Genomic DNA, 21,450 nt, shown 5'->3' with positions numbered 1-21,450 from the left:
CCCGCCCTCCTGTGGCCACGTCTCCCGGAAGGTTTATCCGGATTGCCTCTGCGGGCTGGCGGTAACCGCTGTCAAGTTTGCCTCCTTTTCATCCCGTCTCGATATTTCGAGTCCGCTTTGGGCTCTTGATTAAATAGGGATAGTGGCAGAATCGGTGTCGAAAGAAATCCGGGGGAAACAGAGGCCTAAAAGACCGGAGGTGTGTGTGTGTGTGGCGGGTGGGTGTCTTGAGTAGATGGAGGAAATCGGAGGGGCGGGAAGAGGAATAAAGACCCGAGAGTTTATTGCGTCTGAGACTCAAACCTGTCTCGTGTCTTTTGCCAATGTTCAGCCAATGCAGGTTTTGCTAGCGTCATCGTTCAGCAGTAGCAGAGATCTCTTTACCTGTTGAAAAGCTGCCATGAATCTGGAAAAGACAGAGAAACCCAGTCAAATAAAAGAGGAGCAGGCTTAACAGGCTGTTTACTGATAGTGTGAAAAATCAGCGTCCTTCTAGGGTGGGGGGTGGGGGTGGGGTGGTGGAAAAAAGAGATAAAAGTTAAGGATAGTTAAGAGAACAAGGGAGGGCATCTGGCCCAAAGTGAGGATGTCAGGTAGACAGTAGGAGAAAATCTTGGGCAGAATAAAATTGAATGCATGGATTGAATTTTTTTTGTAAAAGTAAAACAGAGAATAGACAAATTTGAGTACAGTAGACTAATACCAAGAGCTTTTGCAAACAACCAAATGCATGTACAAAATATTCTTATTTTAGCTCCCTGGAATGCTTCACTGTTGTTCCATTTTCTTATCAATTTATCCTTAGAGGTGGCACCAAATAATATACAGTATTTGTAAATATTATATGCCCATGCCATTTACATGCTTACCAGAAATTCTGTTTTTGAACAAGTTTTTTCTTTAAAGGAGAACATTTTGTAGCTTAGGGTTGAAATAAGGGTTGATGCTCTCTGAGCTTGGTTGTTTTCTTTCTTGTTTCATTACTCATGACACGTCCGGCCCATGGGCCGACAATTTGACACCCCTGGTATAGAATCTCTACATAGCCACAAGTCCAACACACACATACCCTTTGAATTCCTTTGATCCTTTCTAACTCCTAGCAAATACTAACCATTAACTGAGACTATTTTTATGCATCAACATGAGTAGCAGTAAAACAATTTTAATTGAATGTTCAGACTTGGACATGATCTTTTATACCCGACTGATTTTCTACTTAGGAAATTGTTTGCATTTTGGACTTCCTGATAAGAATTAATAATAATTGTAATAATGTAGGTAACATATGGGTAGATAACGTATAGATTGCCCGTATAGTAATAATGCAGATAAGAATCAGAGAGGAAAATCACAATTGTTTCTATAGTTTATTAAATGAATGGATGTTACATAATGTCCTGCATTATGTTTGAAGCTAAAGTAAATGAACTTTTTAATAGTTTGACTGACTTCTATTCATATTTCTCACCAGCGATAAGATACATGAGTTTGTCACATACAGATATGTCACCAGTATTATTTTGCACATATTTTCTTGATATAACTGTTTAGAAATGAAACATCTGAATTCAGCCTTCTCCCTAAATTTAACAAATTAGAAATATCCATGTTTGTTTCTTGTGTAGCTTGGGCAAATTGCAGAGACAAATTTCCAACTGGATTGTGTTCTTGGGCTTAGATCTGCATGTCTCCTAGTAATTGGCTGATACTAGCCAATTGCCTACTACTGTACCCCAAATCAACCACCAGCAAGTCATTTGTACTACCAAAACAACTGATTCCTGTTTAAGGCAAATTATTCCTTAAAGAGATGCCATAATCATTTAGAAATGCAAGGGAAAGGGTTCTAATTTATGAGCAAAAAAATGTGACGTAAATCGAACCTTTTCCATCTAATGCCTGACTATTCCACAGCCCTCTTCTAAAATATAGAGAAACATTTGCATATTTTATCAGCTTGAACCTATGCTTTTATCTTACTTTTGACATCCTACGGTACTTTAGTACACCAGGGATGGTGTACTAATGTATCTTATCTCATATAATGCAGAATGGGAAAGGCAAACTATATTGATTGCATTACTACATTTCAAAGAACAGAAGATACATTTTTTTGTTGTTGTTTTTGACATTTAGTCTGTGACTTTGTGCTGTAGCTTTTCTGTTCTTTGTATTTTTCTTCCCCAGGTTGAATGTTGGATGACAAAATTCCATATACTCTTTGATTTCCATTATGTCTTGGTTTGCTGACCTGGCTGGCAAGGCAGAGGACCTTCTCAATAGAGTAGACCAAGGAGCTGCATCAGCTTTAAGCAAGAAAGAAAATGCAAGCGGTGTACACTACATTAGTAGCCAGATGGATGATGTCAGTGTGTATCCCAAGCCATATAAGACCAGAGAACAGCAGGGACATGCGTCATCTACGTCAAGCTTTATCTCATCATCAGCAGACAACATTAAACATCAGAAGGCAACAATTTTAGCAGGAACTGCCAATGTTAAGGTAGCACCCAGGGCCTCTGTGGAAGGATCTCCATCCACGGAAGCAGCTTCTGTGTCCAGACCCTCTTTCCAATTTGTGAGAAGGAAAAAATCTGAACCAAATGATGAACTCCTGTTTGACTTTCTGAATAGTTCTGAAAAAGAACCTAATGGGAAAAAGGACCTGAAAAGGGAGAAGAGCAAAGCAGTCACTGTTCAAAATCATTCTCGGACTTCAAGTATTAGCTCTGTGTCAGCAAGTTCACACAGCATCAAAACAGGGGAAGAGCCTTCCATTCGAAGTCAAGACAATGGTAGTTAAGCATAACCACAGATGTTAAGGAATGTTTTAAGGATTCTTTTGAAGGGTGTTAGTGATGACAGGATCCTGGTCTGATATTGATGATCATCCAGTGCCATTCTGATTGTGTTGGCTAAAGTAAGATTATATAAGCGTATGAGCCGCAGTCCAGAATATCTCCTAAATTCTAATCAAAGCATCTAGATAGTTTGTTGAAAAGCCATGTTTACCTGTTCTCCAGATGGGTTAATACAGAAGCTCTCCAAATCCCCATTCTGGGAACTGCACTCAAAGCACCAGATTGCAGATAGATTACAAATCATTCATACCAAGCTTCTTTTGTAAATTAGCAATTGTGAGATTTCCTAATGCTTGTTTCATAAGCAGCATTCACTTAAGTTATAAAGGGGTGGAGATTGCCCTCTGAGAAAATGATTTTCAAGGATGAAAGCAGGTGATATAATCTTACTAAATATAATAATGATGTTAGTCCATGGGGAGCAAAGGTAAAAATATCAGGGTTTTCTATTTTCTTGGTACAGGTTCACTGAATGTGCTATTTCTATAATTTTCCAGCAATCCCTGTCCCTTGAGATGGCGATGCAAGTTCAAATATTTAAATAAATTAAGTATTTAATCATTTAAATCCATACTGAGCGTGTATAGACGAGTCAGTATTGCATTACTAATTTTGAAGCTTTGTCTTGTTTTTATTTATTTTTATTTCTCTAAAAGTATTGCTGCAAATTGTAAAATGCATGATGCACTTTTGAAACTCATTTAAATTTGAGGCCTTACTTGCCTCTTGCAAACAGAGATATAGGTACTTAAAATAGCAATCCAAATGTATCTGTTTATTAATATGGCACACAATGCTCCAAAATGTTGTATAAAAGCCTTTAAGTCTTTCCTGGAAATAGGCTCCATTTTACTACATTTCATTGTTTCATGTAGGTGGCCATCTTTCCTTATGATAAGAATGCATCATATTGCTAAATACTTATCACCCTTGCTGAACTTTTGTTTATCCCTTTTGTTTATTTTATTTGCTAAATAAAATTAAAAAAACTGTGGGAACTGAACTAGTGAAGCAAAAAGCCAGGGGTGCTTATTTTAGCAACCGTTTTAATTACCTGTGAAACTACATAGTTTTCCTTTTATTTGTGTACTGTGAAAAGTGATGTGACAGCAATAGGCAGATGTTTTGGATTTCAGCCCCCATCGGCCTTAGCCAGCATGGAAATTGGCCCTGAACTGTGAGAATTATAATCCAAAATATCTAGAAGGTATCATTTTTTTTCATTTCTAGTTGTAAGACTTAGTTTATATATTACCTTTATTATTGCAAAGTTGGTTTTGTTAGGCAGAGTAAGACCCAACCAACAACAGGGGTTGTTGGCTTTCAGTATGCTGAAATGAACACAGCGACAGTTGTGATTTGAGGCTTGCCACTTTGCATGCAAGTGCATTTATAGGCACTTATATGTAAACTGCAGTTTTTGCCTACATTTTTGAAGATGGGAGACCTACCCAGCATTTGAACATCTTTAATTCTGTTGGTCATAAATGAACAAGTCTTAATGTATGATCTATATTTAAAATGTCAGAAGTTTGGTTTGCTTATAGTATATGTGAAGTTAGAGTGTATAATGTTTATAGACATGCTATAACTATTTTGGTAATGATTTTTTTTTAATATTTGTGGTTATAAGCTAATGTACAATTATTTATTGTAGCAATCCCGTTAAACTCGGTGGGACTTTCAATAGCTATATAGTTTGTCATAGAAATTGAACAGAGAAAGAAAGAAAGGATCTGTTAAATATGAATCTCTTTGTATAGAGACATCTGATAGTTCCAGTTCTGGATTGGAGACTGATGTGGATATTAAAAAGGATTCATTGCAAACCCCAGAAATTAATCCCAATCTTACTTTTAATGGTGGTAAATCACACGAACTGTCCAATCTTCGCCTTGAAAATCAGCTACTGCGTAACGAAGTGCAATCTTTAAATCAAGAAATGGCATCATTGATTCAGCGAGCCAAAGAAACCCAAACAGGTAGAGTGCAGGTGTGGTGGGCTGCTGGTTAAAGAAGTCCTTTTTTGATCTGTCCAATCCAAGTGGGAACCATCTTTAAAAAAAAAAGTGGCATTCATCAGAACAAGATGTTTTGTATTCTATAGCAAAGCCAAATGCTAAATGATGGCTTTGAAGTAGACCAAATTGTATTCTGTATTCTCTTTTGTTGCACATTGGGATGACATTCACATAGAAACTTGATAAATCGGGGATTACTAAAAGTAATTTTTTTCCTTTGGGTGAGCTCTTTTCATTTTTTTCCTGGATAGCCAAATGTATATGTCTCATTCCGTAATTTACTTCCACCCGTCTAGTGGTTTTATTGGTATGTACCTGGTACCTTCATATATGTAAGCTTTTCCCCCCCATCCCTAATAATGCCATAGCTCCATGTTAGACTTAAAATATAATATTTCTCCTAATTAGGACTTGAGATAGAACGTGCACCGTTTCTTCATCTTCTCTTTTCTTGCATGAATTCCTCCTTTGTTTCCATTATTTGCTTTTCTATGCAACATTATTTCAGTTGGCATAAGCCTTGTCAGTCAGTATAAGCAGGATCTGAAGCTGATTGATATTTTCAAAGATTACTGTCATTTCAAACCCAGTAATCAAATTCAAGAGAAAAATGGAAGAACTCATGTAGGTTTGTGGTAGAATAAAAGGAGTAATGATCATTTCCAATATGATTTAATATCCTAACCATAGTTGTTTCATATTGTATAATTTGTGCATTCAAGTCAATCTTGGAATTTCCATAGCAACCTTTTTTTGAAAGTGGTTTGTCTTCTTTCTAGAAATAAGAGTGATTGGCCCAAAGTCATCCAGATACTTTCATGCTTAAGGCAGGATCAGAATTCACATTCTCCAATTTCTGGCCCAATTCCTTTAACCAATACACCAAACCGGTTCTCCTACAATAGTTAGATGACAGGAAACATGACTGAATTTATGTATTATGCTAAGCCATAATTAAAGTTTGTTTGTGGATTTGTTGGATAATTAAATCCAGACATTCTGGTTTAAGCATTATGGTTGAACCAGGACATATAGTCTTAATAACAAAGTACGGTAATTTTATTTTATTTTATTAGATTTATATACCGCCCTTTCCCGAAGGACTCAGGGCGGTTTACAGGGTATTTTAAAATCAAACCAATACAAAAGTTAAAAAAAACAATTAAAAAAGATTAAATTATCCCTAAAAATAAAAACCCCAGTTAAAAATCCTCAGTCCTGGCCGGAAAGCTCAAAGAGCCAGGTCTTCAGGTCCCGGCGGAATGAACGAAGGTCAGGGGCAGTCCTAAGCTCCACGGGCAGCTGGTTCCAGAGGGCAGGCGCACCCACAGAGAAGGCCCTCCCCCTGGGTGTTATCCGCCGGCAATCTTTTACCGGCGGCACCCTGAGAAGACCCCTGTGTGAGCGCACTGGACGAAGGGAACTTGATGCTGGCAGCAGGTGTTCCCTCAAATAACCCGAACCCAAGCCATTTAGTACAATTTTTTAAAAAATACTGGCTTAGTGGGTCAACATATGAACCAAATATTTTTTTTCTGATTACTGACAGAATCATGTTGCATACATAATAATACGGATTATAAACTTACTGATATTTACCAACCTCAACTTTATAGAATTAACCAATGCCCGGGCAAGAGTTGAAAAGTGGAATGCTGACAATTCAAACAATGACAGACTTGTTCGGGAACTTCAAGCTCAAATTGATGATCTGACTGAAGCTGCTGCTGCCAAGGATTCCCAACTGGCTGTCCTCAAAGTGAGATTACAGGAGGCTGATCAACTTCTGAGTTCACGCAATAAAGCCCTGGAAACTCTGCAGAATGAAAAATCCAGGTATTCAGCATCCATCACGTCACTGTATTATTGGAGAGATCAGGCTGTTTAGGTTTAAATTTATTGGCTATCCATCCTTCTTGTTTGTTAAAATTATTTTTGCATCCCAATTTTTTTTTAATTTAAGCTCAGTGCCCAAATAGTTGTGTGTGGATATATGTGTCTGTATGCTGATCTTAATTCTCCAACATTTAATTTAAATAATATGTTAATAGGAAAGGTATGTGTTGACATGTAGGGGATTCCTCTTTATCCTCTGCTTTCTCTTCTTGAAAAACAAAAGGGGAAGGAACCAATTTTCTGTTGTTGTTTTTTTCATTTGGTGGAAGTTATTACTTTAGTTTTTCTGTGGATACTTTGCTTACATTCAGAAAGAGAGTGTGGGCTTTGTTCAGATTAATATAAGTTATTCAAAGCAGAAAAACTACTCAGTTAAAATATAATTCCAGGCATGATTTAAGTATTTTCATTTCTTCCTGTACTCTTGTTTACTGCACCCCTGACTTTAAATGGGCAAAATTATGTTGACGGATCATGCCGTGAAAATAGAAGGGAAAGAAGGCATTTTAGAAATTCAGGTGGTTAGGATGATTACTGCAGAGGTTAATTTTCATTGTGACTTAAAACTTCTGGCTCTCCTCACCCAGCCCCCTTTCCACTCCTGTCTTTTTCTTGTTTAATAGAAAAAAATGTTGACCAAATTAAAGTAATATTGAAAGAAGAAATATGGATTGGATTAAATATTTCAAAAAACAATGTTTCTGTCATTGACTAGAACAGGGGTAGGCAACCTCGGCTCTTTTATGACTCATGGACTTCAACTCCCAGAATTCCTGAGTCAGTGACTCAGGAATTCTGGGAGTTGAAGTCCATGAGTCATAAAAGAGCCGAGGTTGCCTACCCCTGGACTAGAATCACAGAGTTGGTAAAGGCCTTTTAGGCCATTGGGTCCAGCATCCTACTCAGCAAAATTCTGACTTAAAGTTAAGTTGTCTAATCTCTGAACACATACAGTTAACACAATCAACCACTTTTCTGCCACTTAAATCCATTATTATTTATCTGTGTTCTGATGAGCTAGAAAGCAAGGCTAGTTCTTGCTTTGTATCACACATCCTTACACATAATTGAAAAAGGATTTGCATGAGTCTTTTGTTTGTTTATTTCAAACATTTAAATGACCCACCCAACTGAAACCAAATTCTGAACATCCTTATAACCCAAGGATAATACGTCTCTATATCTATATAAAACAAAAGCTGTAAGCCAATACCGGCACCGATGTTGGGAATGGCAAGAGGATGTGGAGTGATGGAGAGCGAGCATTGCAGAATACAGAGAAGTAATACATACGGGAGGCCACCAAAGATGAATATGATTCTTAAAAGATGTTTCCGTAAATCTTTGTCCTCTGCCAATACAGAATAATAAAGGACAATAGCGAAGGCAACAGCATGCACAATCAAGCCCTTCAGACTCTTCAGGAACGGTTACATGAAGCGGAGTCAACTCTTAGGCGGGAGCAAGACAACTACAAGCAGATGCAGGTTAGATAGCAGTCCCAGGGAATGCTGCTTCATTTTTTTCCACTGATTGAAGAGCTATATCTCAGTAATAGAGACAGAGACACTTCAGATTTATTAGATCAACATTGTTTCTGACCAGACTCCTAAGGTCCACCATCCGGATCCAAGTTCAAATTATAAGTGCTTAGACTGAAAGCTCAGATATCTTTGAAACACAGATAGTTTAGAGAGCCAATCGGGTGTCATCTTGTTTCGGCAATGAGCCAATCAGATCACAGTAGGATTCAGTTACTGATGTCGTGTATTGAAGCTGAGAAGAGGACATTTGTCAGTGTCTTATGTGACCGCTATCAAGTTGGTTGGGTTTTTTTGTGTTCTTTCCTTTAGTGAGCTTGTAAAACATAATAAAATTAAAGTAATGGTGCAAAGAGTTGACTGGTTGCCGAGAAAGTGATGTAAAATAGTATTATTAAGTGAACAAAGCTACAGTTATAAAGAAATTAGAAGAAAAATCAACGGAAACTTAACCAAAGGTGGCATTTCTACTGTATACTTTTCCCAAAAGGTTTCCACAATTTTAGCCACTACTGTAAGTTATCCTGGGAAAGGAACAAAATTCATTTTTACCCTCGTATTCAGGATGTGTCTACAGTGGGAAATCAGAGTTGAGCCTACTTATCCCATCCTTCATATCAGGGCTCCCCCGCCCCCACAGACACACACACACTCACACAAAAGAATGCCTTCCATTCAGATACCTGGATTTCAGTTCTCAAATTTCCCAGCCAAACATTGCTATAGAAGTCTGGAAGCTAACGTCCACTCATTTAGATTGCAAAAGGCCGTTCCGTGTGGATGGATGGTACTCCAGCAAGTTAGCAGACCTCAAGCAGTATATCTTAGACTGCTGTATTAATATGAAATCTCAAGCATCAGTATTGAGTTAGAGTCAGTCTGTCTGGGCAATCTGTTTCCCCTCCTTTCACTGTGCATCCATTCACATCCATTTAGGCTTCTAAGCCATTTCAGCTACAAGCGACCCTTAAGTCGCATACTCACTAGGACAGTAAGCAAGAAAAATTAAAGCAGTAAATAGTAACATAAACATAAAACAATGTGAATAGTAACAAGCAATAGACTAATAACAGCTGATAATAATAAAAGTTAGGTCCCGTTGCATTCCACAGTGGAAAGAAAGCCTTTGGGATTAACATAACTACCAGCCCCGCTCACCAGAGGAAGGGAAAGAATCACTGCAAAACCTTCCAGTCCTCACAGATGGCCCAGAAGGATGCCATGATTGATGGTCTCAAAAGCAACTGAGAGATCAAGTAGGACCATGAGTGCTGTACTTCTTCATCTCAACCCTGCTCCACATCTCTGTGAGCTCTAGAATTCTGTGACCAGCACTACCATTTTATCTTACGCAGCTATTAATTGACAGAGTGACATAAAATATTTTTGCATATATGCATACACTTATTTATGTATTTATTTATATCCCGCCTCTATTATTTTTTTATAACTCTAGGCAATGAACATACCTAATACTCCTTTCACTTATTTTCCCCACAACAACCACCTTGTGAGGTGGATTGGGTTGACAGAAAGGATTGGCCCAAAGGTCAACCAGCTGGCTTTCACACTCACAGCTGGATTAGAACTCACAGTCTCCTGATTTCTAGCCTGGTGTCTTAACCCACTAGTCCAGGGGTAGGCAACCTCCCAGAAGTCCACGAGTCATAAAAGAGCCGAGGTTGCCTACCCCCGGACTAGTCCAAACTCTTCTCTTAATTACTGCTAAGGTTGTAAGCCGCCCTGAGTCTTCGGAGAAGGGCGGGATATAAATGGAATTAAATAAATAAATATTATGATTGTTCATCTACAATAAATTAAAATAACAAATGCAAGCATTTATTTATTTCTTTTGTACTAAAACCAAACAAAACTTTCTCTGTCAGAATGAATTTGCAACTCGCCTAAGTAAAATGGAAGCTGAACGTCAGAACTTGGCTGAAGCCATAACTGCATCCGAGAGGAAATATGTCGAAGAGAAACGGAAATCAGAGGAATTTCAACAGCAAATGAAAATAGCCAAAGCTAACTTGGAGTCTGCTAAGCAAGAGTTGGTGGACTATAAGCAGAAAGCTACACGCATACTTCAGGTAACGCTCACTACAGTAATCCTGTTCAACAAAGTCCAGGTCCTGACATTGCTAAACAAACAAATGGGGAAGGCTGTCCTGCAGTAACAAACAGGTGCAATTTATTAATAGAATAAAAATATATAAAACACTTGTTAGTTAGGTTTGTCTTTTAGCATGTTTTGAAAGGACTAAAAAATACCAATAGGGATCGCTTATTGAAAAATCTTTGTCAAAATTTTTTTTTGCATTTGATATAATTTTATATTCAGCTTGAAAAGTTTCATCATAAGTTTTTATTAAATAATGTTTTCAGGCAGCTTGATGTCATGTACCTTTTGCTCAGATTTGCCATATAGTTTATTTGAGATGGGGAACCTGTGTCCCACTCTACTGGAGTTCAACTCCCAATTCCCACCAATTTTATCCTCCGCAAGCAGTAGTAGTGAGTGATGAGAGATTAAAATTCCAATTACTGCTAAGGTAAAGGTAAAGGTTCCCCCACACATGCGTGCTAGTCGTTTCCAACTCTAGGGGCCGGTGCTCATTTCCGTTTCATAGCCGAAGAGCCAGCGCTTGTCCGAGGACGTCTCCGTGGTCATGTGGCTGGCATGACTAGACGCCAAAGACGCACAGAACGCTGTTACCTTCCCACCGTAGTGGTCCCTATTTTTCTACTTGCGTTTTTACGTGCTTTCGAACTGCTATGTTGGCAGAAGCTGGGACAAGTAACAGGCGCTCACTCTGCTACGCGGCACTCGGGATTCGACCCGCCAAACTGCCGACCTTCTGATCAACAAGCTCAGCGTCCTAACCCACTGAGCCACCGCATCCCTGCTAGAAGTCCATAAATTCCTGACCTTTATATTTAGGCAATTACTGATGTTAGATATGGAAACTTCGTGCTCCAAAGCAGAGTATTGATGCTGAGCCCAAATAGGGTTCCATTGTTGTCTTTACAATCTGCCTTTTGATTACAGTTAACAAACTAAGGGTTGTGATGCAATTTTGCTTATCCTTAATTTTGTCCTTGCATCTCAGTCTAAGGAAAAGTTGATCAACAGTCTGAAAGAAGGCTCTGGTATTGAAGGTCTGGATAGTCAAACAGCAAGCATTATGGAGTTAGAGGAACTGAGGCATGACCGGGACATGCAAAAGGAAGAAGTACAGAAGCTGCGGGGCCAAATGCAACAACTGAGAATTGAACTACAGGATATGGAAGCACAGCAGATCACTGAAGCTGACTCCACAAGAGAGCAAATTCAAGATTTGCAGGATCAGATTGCGACGCACAAAACAGCCAAACAAGAAGTAGAGGCTGAACTAGAGAGGCAGAAACAGGTAAATATTGGGAAGAGTTGAAATAGCTTGCTGAGTGGTCTTTCAGGAGCTCTCCTCTCAAATCTCATGAAAAATCAGTATGTATTGATATATTTGGGGGGGTCATATATGGGGAAGATATATATTGGAATTACATAATTAAAAGAAAAGCCATATATGTGTAATGATCGGTATCAACATTGTTAGTACTCTTATTGATCAAATACTGGATCACGGACCATATGTACCATACCCTAATCAGTGCTTCTGTGCATCTTTTGACCCCTCTCAACTAATTTTTTTTTTTTAGGGCAGTGTGCTACACAAAGGACAAATACATCTCTTAGATCAAAAGGGATTATTCCTAGAGCAGGATTTTATTTTATTTTTTAAAAGGAAAGCATAAATAAACTTATGGCTTAAGGGGGAGACGGATGTAGGATTCTGTTTTAAGTGACAAATTTTCTTAGCATCAGTACAATTTAGAAAGCCAACAATAAAGGTAAAAGTTATGTCAAGTCAACTTCAGTCTTGGTGACTTAGATTCATCGGTGTCATTTTCTTTTTTACATCAGTATAGAAATGGTGTTTTTTTTAGCTTTCCAGGCTCGATTAGTATTTTTCAGACATGACAAGTTTATGATGTGCAGATTTTAACTCCCATCATTCCCCAGCCAACATTCATTCAACTCCCAATTGGGTGAGTTGAAGTCCAGACATGTTAAAGTTTGAAAAAAAAAACATGGCTATAGATGGTAGCTCTTGGCTTCTCTGCTAGTCCAACCACATTTCCCTTTTGAGATCGGTAAAGGTCAGCAGGACTTGTCACCCCTATGACGGTATAGTAGCCTAAAAATGTACAAAATCCTCTTCTGAAGTTTAAATTTAGAAAAATCCATAGCCATATGCTAAACAGATGAAAACATCTATAGTTAGAAACTTTCTTGTGAGCGAGCAAAATTGTTTAGGCAGCTATTTTGATACTTTGTGTTTAGCAGTATTGCCTGATTCTGAACAAACTTGTATCTAACTCAATAGTTGACTGGATTTAAGAGCAATTCTTACTCAAGTACGTATTTCTTCTGTTCACCAAAAGAATTTTGCAAATGCCTAGTTAAAAGTTGTCCCTGGGCATCTTTGTATCCAGTCAACTCAGGATAATGTGCAAATTTGAAACGAGTTGTCATTGTTTTATTAAGGATTGTGTTATGGAGCTCCTAAACACACACAACTGCTTATTTGGGCAAACTAAATCACAAATTTTCCACTTGGGTGCCTCTAATGAAAAATTAGCTGGCAAAAAATGATCTCTAGAAATTGTCACAATAGGATTTCTATACAAATTTCTGTAAATTCTATTTGATTGAAAATAAGTCTCTTTTCTTGTATTCAGTAGGTTTTATTGTTATTGTGAACAGTTGCTGTAGATGAAACCGTCAAAGGGAAGGTGTTTAATTTGCTTTCCCTGATTATTTATCTTGGAGATTACCTGTTTCATAAGAAACTCCATATTAATTGGACAGGGTCGAATTGAACTAATGAAAAAGCAAAAGATCCATGCTTTCTTTCAAAAGATAATATTAATTCTATATCTTGAAGCCATATGGCGGTGTTTTATTATAGCTGATCATGTTTAACCCATTTCAAAATACTTTGAAATGCCCTGAATCTCATCTGTTTTGTTTGTGTTGGCATATAAGCGCTAGATCTAATTCCCTTGAGTATTCTTGTTTTATTCATTTAGCGGAGCTAAATAATACCTTGGATAAATGATATGAGAATGAATATATCATGCTGAAACAGTGCTAAAATGAAGACCAAGAGAGGTTTGAGACAAAAACAATATTCTGTCTCTGAGGAAACCCCTTGCTTATTTTACAGGTTTGTAGGGAAAAGCTGAATTGTAGCATCTGATCTGTAAAAATCAACATGGTTGCAATATTTTTGCCCAGTCCTCACCATTAATGTCATATGGAATTGTCTTTTGTTTAGTGTAGATCTGCCATCACTCTTTCTTGAATCTTAGTTTTCTGCAATTATTCAGATTATATTTTTAATTTTTGAAAGAATGACATACTAAAAGAGTAGCTTTTTCCCCCCTCCCATGGTTATGTAGAAATGGCTTTAAAGTAGCAAGTAGGGGTTCTGTACACTTAGGAGCACTGGGTTTTTGTTCATTTTTACAAATGTAATTACTTTGTGTCCTCCACTCTATTCTGGAAGAGCAAAAGAGACAAAAAATTGTTTCCTGGTCTATCTAAATAGAAGTGCTCTCTGTTAAGTCAATTGAAAATGTGACTTTACATTTGCTGAACTCAAACTTACAGCATCCATCACCATTAGTCACTCTGGCTAGGATGACAGAAAGTGCAGTTTAACATCCACACTTCTCTTATCCCTTTGCTAAGTCACAGCCACTATAGCATACAATCTCATCACTGGAATACCGGAATTATGGCCATACGTTGTGCTGGTGATTAAGTAGGCTGGTGGTTGTTAAGTAATCACCATAGTTATTAAGTGAATCCATTGTCTCCAAAGGGCGCCTTTTCCCAGAAGCCAGAAATAAATGCAGGTTTCCTGCAAAAAACATCATAAGTTGCAATTATGTGACCGTGGAACACTGGAAATAGCAATAAATGCTGAGCATTCGAAATGCAACCACATGACTGCAAGCGGACACCATCAGAACTTCAAACCTGGGTCATAAGTGGTCCTGGGGAGATCTGTCATAAATTCAAAAGTTTGCTAATCGACCTGTTGTACGTTGAGGACTACCTATAAAATTCTGAAAGTTTCCTTATTGTCACGGAGATCACTAGTCTTATAATACCTTTATGGAAGAAATACAGTTAGTCCTCAATTTACATCAGTTCATTTAGTAACCATTCAAAGTTAATAACAACACTGAAGAAAGGGACCTGTGACCATTTTTTGCACGACTGTTGCAGCATCCCCATGGTCACATGATCAAAATTCAGACACTTGGCAACTGACTCACATTTATGACGGTTGCAATGTCCCTGAGTCATCTGATCATCTTTTGTGACCTTCTTCAAAGCAAAATCAATGGGAAAGCCAGATTCACTTAACTGCGTTACTAACTTAACAACTGCAGTGATTCACTTAACAATTGTGGCAAGAAAGGTCACAAAACGGAGCAACATTCACTTAGCAACTGTCTTGCTTAGCAACAGAAATTTTGGGTTCAGTTGTGGTCATAGGACAAGGACTACCTGTAGAAACAAAGCCAAGGAATATCTATATACTTTCAGCTTTTTACATTTCAAATAAATGTTGAAACTCGTCCGCACTAATAATACCGCTTTTTGCAATTAGTTGTCTGTATTTAGGAATTTCTAAATGTTCATTATGATCTTAATATAGAGTTTCAGTGCTTCAGCAATGCCTTTTCAATTGCAGACAAGACAGTACGTTTCTAGTTGTAAACCCAAATAGGTCACAGTAGTACCATTATGTTTTGCTGTATCATGACGTTTAATATGTTAATTGCTGCTGGATATGCTACTTCTCCAGGAACTCCGTTATACTGAGGAAGAACTGTATAGGACGAAGAATTCTCTGCAAAGCCGAATAACAGATAGAGAGGAGGAGATCCAGAAACTAAGAAATCAGGTAATGGATTAGCTTAATTTTGTAATCAACATACATATCTGAACAACCAGAGTTTTTGACCGTGCCCCTGTAGCATCGTACCAGCTAACCCTGAAGTGAGATTGGTTCACCTTTAAAAAATTATTATATTTATCTTTCCTTAATAAAAATAATCAGTTAAAAAGAAAAAAAACCTAAAGTAAGGGTACAGTCAGTCAAATGGCAATTTATTTCAAAGTTATGCTGACTCAGGGAGATCTTTCTTTGAAGGCGAAGCTAAATGGAATATATGTCCAACATTTGGATTTATGCTTCTGGATTGACAAGCTTTAACAAAAAAAATGAATGCGTTCACCTCTCTTTCTTCTGCGAAGTCTGATCTCTCATATTTAGGGTGGTGGTGGAAATGCTGGGTAGAGCATGTCGTGTGGAATCTGCTCACCTTTAGGCAGCCCCATTGCCTCTTCCCTCTGGCAGTTTTTTTCCAAAAATGGAAAGGGTGAGGGGATGAGACCCTGTCAAATTCTACTGCCTAAGAGCATTTTGTGCCTGTTTGGTAGCAAGTCCTGATCCTTCCCCCACTCCCAGCTTTTCCAAGGGAAAGAACGCCGGGCTATGTGCTTCACCCTAAAGCCAGAGCGTAGAGCAAAATGCAAGTAAAAGCATTTAGCTCAGTCTGCTCTCATCCCAGTGAAGGTGCTTACTCTTTCCCTCTTCCAATGTACTTTGCTCACTCCGCAGCTAACGAACAAAACACTGAGCAGCAGTAGCCAAACAGAGTTAGAAAATCGGCTGCATCAGTTGACGGAAACGCTAATTCAGAAACAAACCATGCTGGAGAATCTCAGCACAGAGAAAAATGCTTTAGTCTATCAACTGGAACGACTGGAGCAGCAGCTGAAAACGGTCCAAGGAGCTTCGGCAAATGGCTCCTCCATTAATATGGCCGGAATTGATCACAGTGAAGGTAAAATGAGGAATGAATTGTTGAATGTATATCCCAATAAACTGGATGTCAGAATCCATTTATATCATATTCATAAATGTATGTTTAAAACATTATTCCATGGATCCTGCCATCTCCCGAGGAGGAGGGAACGGATGTGTATTGAACCTGTATTAGGCATTTCAAAGGAAAAGAGAAGGCTTTTGAACTGGGGAAACAAAAGGGGGGGTTAGGGTAGGAATATCTGGCTTGTGTCATGGAAGAGAGCAATAAACATAAAAGGTCCTAAGTTCCTTTTTCCCACGAGAGGGATGATACGAGGTAAATGATGGGGGACTGACCAAATGGGGTTAAGGGGGGGTTGAACCGGGAACTCTTTATAAGGGTTTAGTTTGCAGTACAATATTAAGTCCTGTCTTGTATTCCTACAACCAAGCATGTCATAGTAAAGATTTCTTTTGGACTAAGATTTGGCTCCAAGAGTTTTGTCTTCCTAAGACGTGGTTTGGGGTGGGTCCTGACACTGGAAAACTTAACACAGTGTTCCACAACCTTTTCAAGTTTAAGATAGAAGGACTTGAACTCCCAGAATTCCCACTATTGCAACTGGCTGGGGAATTCTGGCAGTTGAAGTCCACCCATCTTAAAACTTGAACGGTTGAGAAATACCGACTTGAACAAATTAATGTTGATGTTCCTGCCATGACACCAATCAGTCCTTCCAATCGATCCTCCTCTGTTCCTTTCCTCTGTTCATCGTTTCCTTCTTTTTTCCCTCTTTCTTTCTTTCAACAGCCTCTGAGCTGTTCAGTCTGCCTGGTTTCCCTTCCCTTTTCCCTTCTGCCTTCCCAATATTTTCTGGTTGTTTTTTTTCATCTAGTTGATCTTCCCTTGTGGATGTAGATGAGCCATTTTGTTACATAAAACAAAATGGGGAGGTGGGGCGGCATAAAAATTTAATAAGATGAAACGAATAAGAGAAGCAGGGAAATTCACATTGGAAAACCTGCGAAACAGAGACAGTGTAGATCTCCATGTTGCAAAACATATTACAAAATTACTGTTTACCTCAAATGGCTTTATTTTATAGTACTGAGAGAGCTCTTCCAAAAGATTTCTGCTATTACTTGATTCTTAATAGGCCACTGTAATTCTGACAATAGCTTTGCAACCTGGGTTCTGCTGCGAGGATGGTTTCAGACATAGATTGCCTGCGCTATGGAGTATTTCAGTAAAATAAAATTGAAATGAATGCAAAAATCTCACATATTCACCCAAAGTCCTTTTAAATGTGTCTGATATTTCCATTCTGTCAAAGCAGTCGTGATAAAATACAAGCAGCATTATAAAATCACGCATCTAAAATTGGCCTGTTTCTACTTTGCTTTCTCATTATATCGTCAAACCTTATATAAAAAAGGTAAAGGTTCCCCCGCACATGCGTGCTAGTCGTTTCCGACTCTAGGGGCCGGTGCTCATCTCCGTTTCAAAGCCCAAGAGCCAGCGTTTGTCCGAGGACGTCTCCGTGGTCATGTGACTGGCATGACTAGACGCCAAAGGCACACGGAACGCTGTTACCTTCCCACCGGAGTGGTCCCTATTTTTCTACTTGTATTTTTACGTGCTTTCGAACTGCTAGGTATGCAGAAGCTGGGACAAGTAACAGGCGCTCACTCTGTTACGCGGCACTCGGGATTCGACCCACCAAACATCTATATCATGAACATTTATTACAGCTTATAAATCATTTTTACTGCCGCTAATTGCCTTTTAAATTATTATTACTCTAGGCACTCGCATGCGAAATGTGCCTGTCCTTTTTGCTGACCTCGATGTGAATGCGGCAGGAATGTATGGCAAGGTTCGCAAAGCTGCAAGTACGATAGACCAGTTCAGGTGAGGAGAAGGCAGAGAATAGAAAGATTGCTTGGATGAAGCAATTCTGTCCATGAAGAAGACCGTCTAAAGAAATCTTGATATTGTGGTGGATATCTTGATTAAAATGTTGAACCAAAATCTGCAGAGGTCTTGTGAAAAATCTGAGTGATTGGGATGTTTGAATTATCATTAAAACGTGCAATCTGATTGTGTCTTTATGCAAATCTGTAGTGCAACATATATGCTAGGGTATTTTCTAATATTATTTTATCGTAATTGGTTACAGCATTCGACTTGGAATCTTTCTGCGCCGATATCCCATTGCCAGGGTATTTGTAATCATTTACATGGTGAGTCTTCTTAACGTATTCATAATGCATCATATACAATTTTCATTATATACTATTTCATCTTGATCTGATATACAGTGAATGAATTATAAAAAACAGGTGAGGTGTCATTAATCGTAACCATTCAGTATAAATGTAAGTGACATAAAAGCCAGCTGCTCCCACTCACTTTATAGGATTGTTGTTGTTGTTGTTGTTGTTGTTGTTGTTGTGGGGAAAATAGGAGGAGGAAGGTGTGTTGGATATGTGTACTGCCTTGAGTTGAAATTGTACAAATAATAAGGGTGGGATAAAAATAAGAATTTACACGATTTGCTTCTTGTAATTGTGCAGCAGGATGGACCTAATGCAAGTTTACCTTTTAAAGAAGATTTTGCATTTTTGTGTCTTTTTACTCTTCACTATCATTTCAAGCGATAAAGTCTTTAAAATTCCATAGCTCATTATTCCAAAGGTGCTTTTTCAAAAGGCAACTGGACTTTGTTTTTCGTTGAAGATGTTTCACTTCTTATCCAAGAAGCTTCTTTAGTTCTGAACTGAACTGAAGAAGCTTCTTGGATAAGAAGTGAAACGTCTTCGGCGAAAAACAAAGTCCAGTTGCCTTTTGAAAAAGCACTTGTGGGACAGCCATGATCTGGATGAATGAGAATCTCCATAGACACCATAGTTCAGTTACTTTTAAAGGGTAACTGATGGCAGTCATGGTTATTGTATATATTTAGTCCTGCTTGTGAAAGAGCAATGCAGGCAGTCCTCTCCTTACAAACAGGTTGCATTCTGTGCGGCTGTTCATTCAGCTATAAAAAAACATGCACAATTTTTACCTTAGCCACTACACAAAGGAAGAATGCTGCAAACTAAGTACCACAAAACCAGCGAACAGATAGGAGGGGGCAACATCCAGTGGCATCTCGAGTAATGATGGTGCTGCCAAACATACATAATGCGGCAGACAGTAAATTCACTCTTCCCTGCTTTCTTCTGCCTCCTGGGACATTTCTAGGCTGGAGTTGCAGACAGGTTTGTTTGTAACAGCGAATGTTTGCAACTCGAAAGTTCAGAAGTAGATGACTTCTATCCAGGGAGATTTCAGCACACAAGTTGTGAGTCATTTGGCTCTCCTGGTGAGTGAGGGCAGCACAGCAGGAAAAGGGATGTTACAATGAAGGGCAGCAGGCAGCATTTGGGATAGTGATTCATATTTAGGTCCTTGTTAAATGTAAAGCTTTTTGCTTCATTCTTAACCTGTTTCCGAGCACATGTCAACACACAAAAGGGGTAGAGCTTACGTCATGGTGCCCCTTCTACCATTCTGACTGTTTTAAACAGGGACCGCTCCGGTGGGAAGGTAACAGCGTTCCGTGCGCCTTCGACGTCTAGTCATGCCGGCCACATGACCACGGAGACGTCCTCGGACAAGCGCTGGCTCTTCGGCTTTGAAACGGAGATGAGCACCGGCCCCTAGAGTCGGAAACGACTAGCACGCATGTGCGGGGGAACCTTTACCTTTACCTTTAGTCCCTGCTGATGCCTTTGGTTCTTGTATAAAAAAAGCTAAAGTTACTCTCAAATCCAGTACAGTTCCTGATACATGGCTACTTCTGTGCAGTTTTCTTGACCTGAAATGGAAATTGTTTGCCACTGCCTTCTTAAATAATATTTATTTGGCTCCCCAATATAGTCTGCAGTTTAGCTATGGATTTCTCAGATGGTTCTCCAAGTAGTAGCCAGGGGTTGACCCTCTTAGTTTTCTAATTCAGTCAAAGTTAGCTTTCTAGGTCAGTCATATTGCTTGCATCCATTAAACTATTTACTTTATTTTGATTTAAAGTACCATGCATTATTCCTGTTTTTTTCTTTCGACAGGTCCTGCTTCATCTTTGGGTCATGGTTGTTCTACTTACATACACACCAGAAATGCATCATGATAATCCAAGTGGGATGTAGACCAGTCTGGAAGAGATTCGTTTATGCAACATACACTGAATTTGAAAAAGAATCCAATAAAGACTCTTTGAAGAGAAAAGCTTTTGTCAATATTTGAACAACCATTACATCTTTTCTTTGGCTGCTTCAGCATAATTAAATAACACGAGGGGATCTAAGCTTAGTACCTGTAAAAACAAGCAACTTCTTCGGGAAAAGCTACTAAGTGAACTGCTACTACCATCTTTCTTCATCCCTCTTTTTGTGGTACACTTGTGTCAAAACATATATATGCATAGAAGCCTGGTTTTAAGACTATAGATGTATATGTAACATAATGTATTTTTGATTCTACAGGGCTATCGTCCAAAAAATAAATGTACTTAGAAGCTGAGAAGATTTTATTCTTTTTTTCCCTTTAGTGCACCTTTTAACTTTGTAAATGTTATAAATTAGCTTAAAGTGTTCCATATATTATGGATTTGACAGCTGCTTTGCAGAATGCTTTTCTTTAAAAAGCTTTAATGAAGAGAAGAGAGATGATGTGGTTCTTAAAATATGGTCCTTCAGCATATCAGAAATTTATTTTCCATGGTAATACAGAAAACTTGTTAATGCGTATTTTAATTATCATGTACAATAGAGCTCATAAAGAATTGTAAAATTCAGTGCCTTTTGATCTTTGCATTTTTGACTTTGTTATTAGCTGTCTTATTAAAATTCTTTTGGCTTCAGATTTTCACAGCATTCATCTTAATATGTAAGGCCCTTAACAGAGTATTTATTAACTGCAGAATCATATTACTATTACTACTACTACTACTACTACTACTACTACTATAGATTTAATCTCCAATTCGATTCACAGTCTGAGACTGGTAAAAACGTAGCAGTTCAAGTCCTAAATAAGGACCTAAGAGCTGTTAAGGTAATGTCTGAGGATGTGGGCACTTTTGAGTAAGGGGGCTTTTTGCAAAGTCAGAATATTCAGGTCTAATTTCAAAATTTCCATGTATCTAGACAG

The 21,450-nt window shown here is 38.4% G+C and overlaps 1 protein-coding gene across 3 annotated transcripts; it reads left to right on the top strand.

Moving 5' to 3' along the window:
* Nucleotides 1-21,094, top strand: GOLGA5 (golgin A5). 3 transcript variants are annotated; one of them, XM_083366756.1, is made up of 13 exons: nt 1-199; nt 2,191-2,798; nt 4,628-4,846; nt 6,502-6,721; nt 8,145-8,268; nt 10,209-10,412; nt 11,433-11,732; nt 15,249-15,347; nt 16,068-16,293; nt 18,063-18,168; nt 18,437-18,500; nt 19,504-19,624; nt 20,367-21,094. In XM_083366756.1, the coding sequence occupies exons 2-13, from the start codon at nt 2,237-2,239 to the stop codon at nt 20,426-20,428; spliced, it is 2,307 nt and encodes a 768-aa protein (XP_083222882.1). In that variant the 5' UTR covers nt 1-199; nt 2,191-2,236; the 3' UTR covers nt 20,429-21,094. The 3 variants fall into 3 exon arrangements, with proteins under 3 accessions (XP_083222882.1, XP_083222884.1, XP_083222883.1); XM_083366758.1 differs by lacking the exon at nt 19,504-19,624; XM_083366757.1 differs by lacking the exon at nt 20,367-21,094 and having other exon boundaries at nt 19,330-19,618.
* The last annotated feature ends 356 nt before the right edge of the window (nt 21,095-21,450 follow it).

The sequence above is a fragment of the Vipera ursinii genome (assembly GCF_947247035.1).
Source record: "Vipera ursinii genome assembly, chromosome: 1".
NCBI lineage: Eukaryota > Metazoa > Chordata > Lepidosauria > Squamata > Viperidae > Vipera > Vipera ursinii.
Note: the sequence above shows the minus strand (reverse complement) of the source record. Positions and strands in the feature narration are given on the sequence as shown.

What these genes read in the sequence shown, in the direction of transcription:
- GOLGA5 (XM_083366756.1), top strand. Translation starts at nt 2,237, where the DNA reads ATGTCTTGGTTTGCTGACCTGGCTGGCAAGGCAGAGGACCTTCTCAAT. An exon ending in AGCCAAAGAAACCCAAACAG is followed by an intron (nt 4,847 to 6,501) that starts GTAGAGTGCAGG and finishes TCAACTTTATAG; the next exon opens with AATTAACCAATGCCCGGGCA. An exon ending in AAGCTACACGCATACTTCAG is followed by an intron (nt 10,413 to 11,432) that starts GTAACGCTCACT and finishes CTTGCATCTCAG; the next exon opens with TCTAAGGAAAAGTTGATCAA.